The sequence below is a fragment of the Atta colombica genome, unplaced genomic scaffold (genome assembly GCF_001594045.1).
Source record: "Atta colombica isolate Treedump-2 unplaced genomic scaffold, Acol1.0 scaffold200, whole genome shotgun sequence".
Classification (NCBI taxonomy): Eukaryota; Metazoa; Arthropoda; class Insecta; order Hymenoptera; family Formicidae; genus Atta; species Atta colombica.
This window is the reverse complement of record NW_017259295.1, coordinates 307,094-311,328: the sequence shown is the minus strand read 5'-3', so window position 1 is coordinate 311,328 and position 4,235 is coordinate 307,094. Positions and strand designations below refer to the sequence as shown.

Genomic DNA, 4,235 nt, shown 5'->3' with positions numbered 1-4,235 from the left:
TATATATATACAGATATATCGCAGTCATACTCTCGCATGTAATCATGTTGGTTCCAGCGTGAAAAGGTGAAAGCAGATTGTATGGAATAATCCATGGAGAGAAGTGCCATGTAACAAAGAAAAAAAGAATAAAAAAACAAGGATCTGTTAAGCGCGTTCTCTATGTATGACGAATCTGAAAGAGCCTTGACACCGAATGATAGATTAAGTCTTCGTTACCAGAAACACATCTATTGATAAATTCGGCTATTGATACACAGTAACGTAAGCATATTTTTGACTGTGCTACTTGTATCGAGACAGATAAAAAAGTAATTTTACATCCAAATTTCTTCATTCTAAATATTTTGAATACTTACATCGCTTACTTAGAATCGGATATCAATTTGTTATTACTTGTAGTATCGAGGAGAAACTACAGTAAGACTGAATATGGTAAATGGTTATTTGTGGAGGATAGGCGAGAAAGTGGCAGTGAACTTTTGAAACTTTCCACGTGAAAGTGCAAGTGAAGATGCTGCCTATGCAACGCACGATAAACTGACAACAATTTTCAATTTTAATCTCAATTTTTGCTGTGCATTGTACGTTCTAAAATGCGCATTAATCGTTATAGTATATTAATGATTAGTAAAAAATTGAATTAACAAGTTAACGTTAATTCAATTTACATATCAACAATAACAAAGTGATAAACTGAGAACAAAAGAACACTGAAATCGAATTTATACCTCAAATAAAGTATTTATCTTTATTTGCTTCTTGAGTAATTAATGTTTTCTTGAGTAATTAATATGTCAATTAATACGTTAATTAATAAGTCAAATATATTACGGAATTCAGTCCACTGAGAAAAAAATATAGTCAATTTTAATAAATTTTAATAAATTTAATATTTAGTTCAATACTGAGAGTAAATATTTAGTTGGCAGTATTGAACTAAATATTTATTAAAATTGACTATATTTTTTAAATTATAAATATTTAAATTATAAATATTTGTTCAGCAAAAAAAGATTGTTAAATCAAATTAACATTCTTGTATCAAATAAATATATCTTTATATTTAATAAATATTTAATTGGCAGTATTCAACTAAATATTTCTTAAAATTGACTATATTTTTTTTCAGTGTCATAATGTAAAAATATACATAAAAAAAATCTAGATACTACTTGTTTTCCCAATAGTTGCATTATACTTTCATTTTTTTATTCATAAAATAGCTGAAATATTTTTTTAGAAAATTTTTTAGATATAATAAAGATTGCGAGAATTATTGAAAATAATAATAATAATAAACATTTCTGTCGTACGCACAACCATTTATTCAGTTAATTAAGAATTTATCAAAATGATCTTAGTGTTAATTTTCACTTTAAATTTTCATGTTTCAAAAGGCCATTAATTACTTGTAGGATATTATATAACCATAAGATTAAACTGATAATTGATTTGCATCATATGAACTTTTTAACAGTCAAACCGATCAATTCTATGAAAGAGCAGAAGAAATTGATGAAGTCAAACTCGGTAAATTATCGAAATCGAGATTTATAAAAAAAAAAGTTGACTAATTTGGCTTCCAAAAGAGACTCGTATATACAAATATCAGACGGATTATATTGTGGAAATTGAGCCACGATGGAAATTTCCATAATAGAGATTGAGAATAGGATTTACGATGCGCTTCGCCGTTTTTTCACAACGTGTAAACGTGCTAGGTCAATGCAACGGCGCATAACGCGCTCGTTGCAACAGCTCGTGATGAGGACCTGTCATCTATCCGGCCCAGTCAATTAAAGCCATGCTCATCCTCTTCCTGTTCACTTTCTGCTCATCTGCTGCAACTTGACCCTTCGAACTCCTTTTTATATTTAATAATATCTTATCGTTGATTAAAATTATATATCATAATTCCCGCTCTCACAATATAAATAAAAGAAAGATATAATCAAGTTTTAATTGCTGTAATATTAAAGCTCCAAGTTATGATTTACTTCATCTCGTATTTAATATCCTAACTTTGCCGGATTTTCAGAAATTTAGATTTTCAATTTAAATTATTAAATTAAATTTTAAGAAATGCAATTCTCTAGGAATTTTATATTTTTAAACTTTTTTTAAATTTTTAGAATTTTAGATTGTGCAATCTCTTCAATGATATTTATATTTACTCGAGAATTTATTGATTTTTTAATATCGAAGGCAATGAATGCTTTAATCAAAAATTTTAATTTTAGTGATCAAAGCATGTAAGCATGAAGCTCGCGGTAAGCATGAGTCACGTAATTTGTTGCCCTTGACACAGTTTTAGTCCTATCATTTTCCTATTGTTACGTTATCATGAGAAATTTCTCAGTGCAAGTAATTACTGAATGTGTGGATAACTGCGTAGACAATCGGCGGGAAAAATGAAATCGATGCATCTGAAAATAATATTACGAGACGATACAGAATAGCTTATAAATATATATGAGAAAACAATAAAATATTTATGAGAAGGAAACTGTCATTACAAAAGGCGAGACATAATATTAATGTTTACATAAATAATTAATATAATATTAATATTTTAAATTAACTATTAGAAAACAATACGTACCAAATCACATTTTAATTATAAACTAATCGAAGAAACGATATGACAAAAAAAGATAGTTTAAATTTAAAAGTTCCAAAAATTTTCCTCAGTATCAAACAACACAATCATTTCATTTCATTAAAGTTGATAAAGCTAATGAAAAATAGATGTAAAGCATACATTTGATACTTTCGAGTTACTTTGTGCCATACTATACAATGATTTCCTTTGAACGATAAGACGACTAGAAATGTTCAATCATCTTTCAGCTAAGATATTTTTTCACGTGATCTATTAAAAACTTGAATTCTAATTTAAATTAGGATACTAACTCATTTTTTAATTTTCTCTCTTTATAAGACGGATTGAAAAAAATCTTTTTGGAAAAAATATAAGTATTAAAGCTTGATGATAAAAAAAGATTAAAGAATTTTTTATTAGAAAAAGATAAAATTTAAATTTCGAAAAATTTCCCTCTAAATACCAAAATAAAATCCTTTGAAAATTCCAGGAAAATTTTTTTTCTTTTGGTTTTTTCATGGGAAAGAACACCCTGAGATTTCAGTTATATGCTAAGAAAAAATTTCCCAAAAGATGATTATACATATTTCTTTAGCGTTTAAAAAGCGTTGTATAATATAAAAAAGCGTTATAACATAAAAAACACTCATTTTTTCATAATAGAAATATACATGTGCTTCCTTCAAGATTCTACGTACACAAAAGACTTTAGATTAATATTTACATGCATTTCAATGTTTTTTAAAATTATTGTATTTTTTTTACATAAAATGCAAGTAGCATCTCAAATAACGCGATTTATTAAAATGATAAAGTTTATTATTTTCCTATTCAGTTTTATTTTCCTATTAAATTCTTTTAAATCAGGATGTTGATTTATCCTTCGTTTTTCTTTTTTTAATAAAAAAGAGAGAGAGAGAGAGAAAAGTATTTCCGACAGCAATATTTTGATCAATAAAAATTCTGATAACAAGTTGTATTACACATCATGTATAATTTAGCTAAGAGAAAATTTTATTTGTACTAATTCCGCCATCTCTCATATATTTAAAAAAATATTAATTATAAATTGGGCTAAAATTATTCCGGAAAAGCGAATCGTTCCTGCCAAACTTGCGAGCGATGTTTGCTTTTCAAAATTGGATCAAGAACAATTGCAATAGACTTTATACGTCCTCTAAATCTTTCGTTGTCCCGTGCTATTTCTTCCCAAGGACCTCTTCGAGCTGCACGGTATGCATAATTCCACGTCACCATGACATGTACGACTGGAGTTGGGTCGAAGCTCACCTGAAACAGAATTTCGAATCTCGAAGAGGATATTCTCCTCTAACATATGCAGATTTTTCTAGAGACACGGTAGTGTCTTGTATATATATGTACACAAGATATCCGGATGAGTATTGACAAAGTAGTGCAGGTAAAGCAGATTAAACTGAGTAAAAAAGTTCTGTCATTTTGTAATTTTTATAACGAAAAATTAAAATAAACTCGCAAAATATTTTTAAAATTATGTATAAAAACATTTTATATCAATGTTAATATATTATAAAATTCGTATAAGGGCTAAATAAGCCAAGCACATTGTCTGTGCAAAAAAATATATATTGTTACAATTTATAAAAATCTT

General features: G+C 27.5%; 1 protein-coding gene across 1 annotated transcript in view; it reads right to left on the bottom strand.

Annotated features, from left to right (window-relative positions):
- Window positions 1–3,611: 3,611 nt before the first annotated feature.
- LOC108687125 (protein phosphatase 1 regulatory subunit 15A) overlaps window positions 3,612–4,235 on the bottom strand; it is a 2,939-nt gene continuing 2,315 nt past the window's right edge. The window contains exon 3 of the mRNA XM_018192739.1: window positions 3,612–3,895. Coding sequence (XP_018048228.1) covers window positions 3,686–3,895 — 210 coding nt within the window. The 3' untranslated portion in view covers window positions 3,612–3,685. The remainder of the gene's footprint in view (window positions 3,896–4,235) is intronic.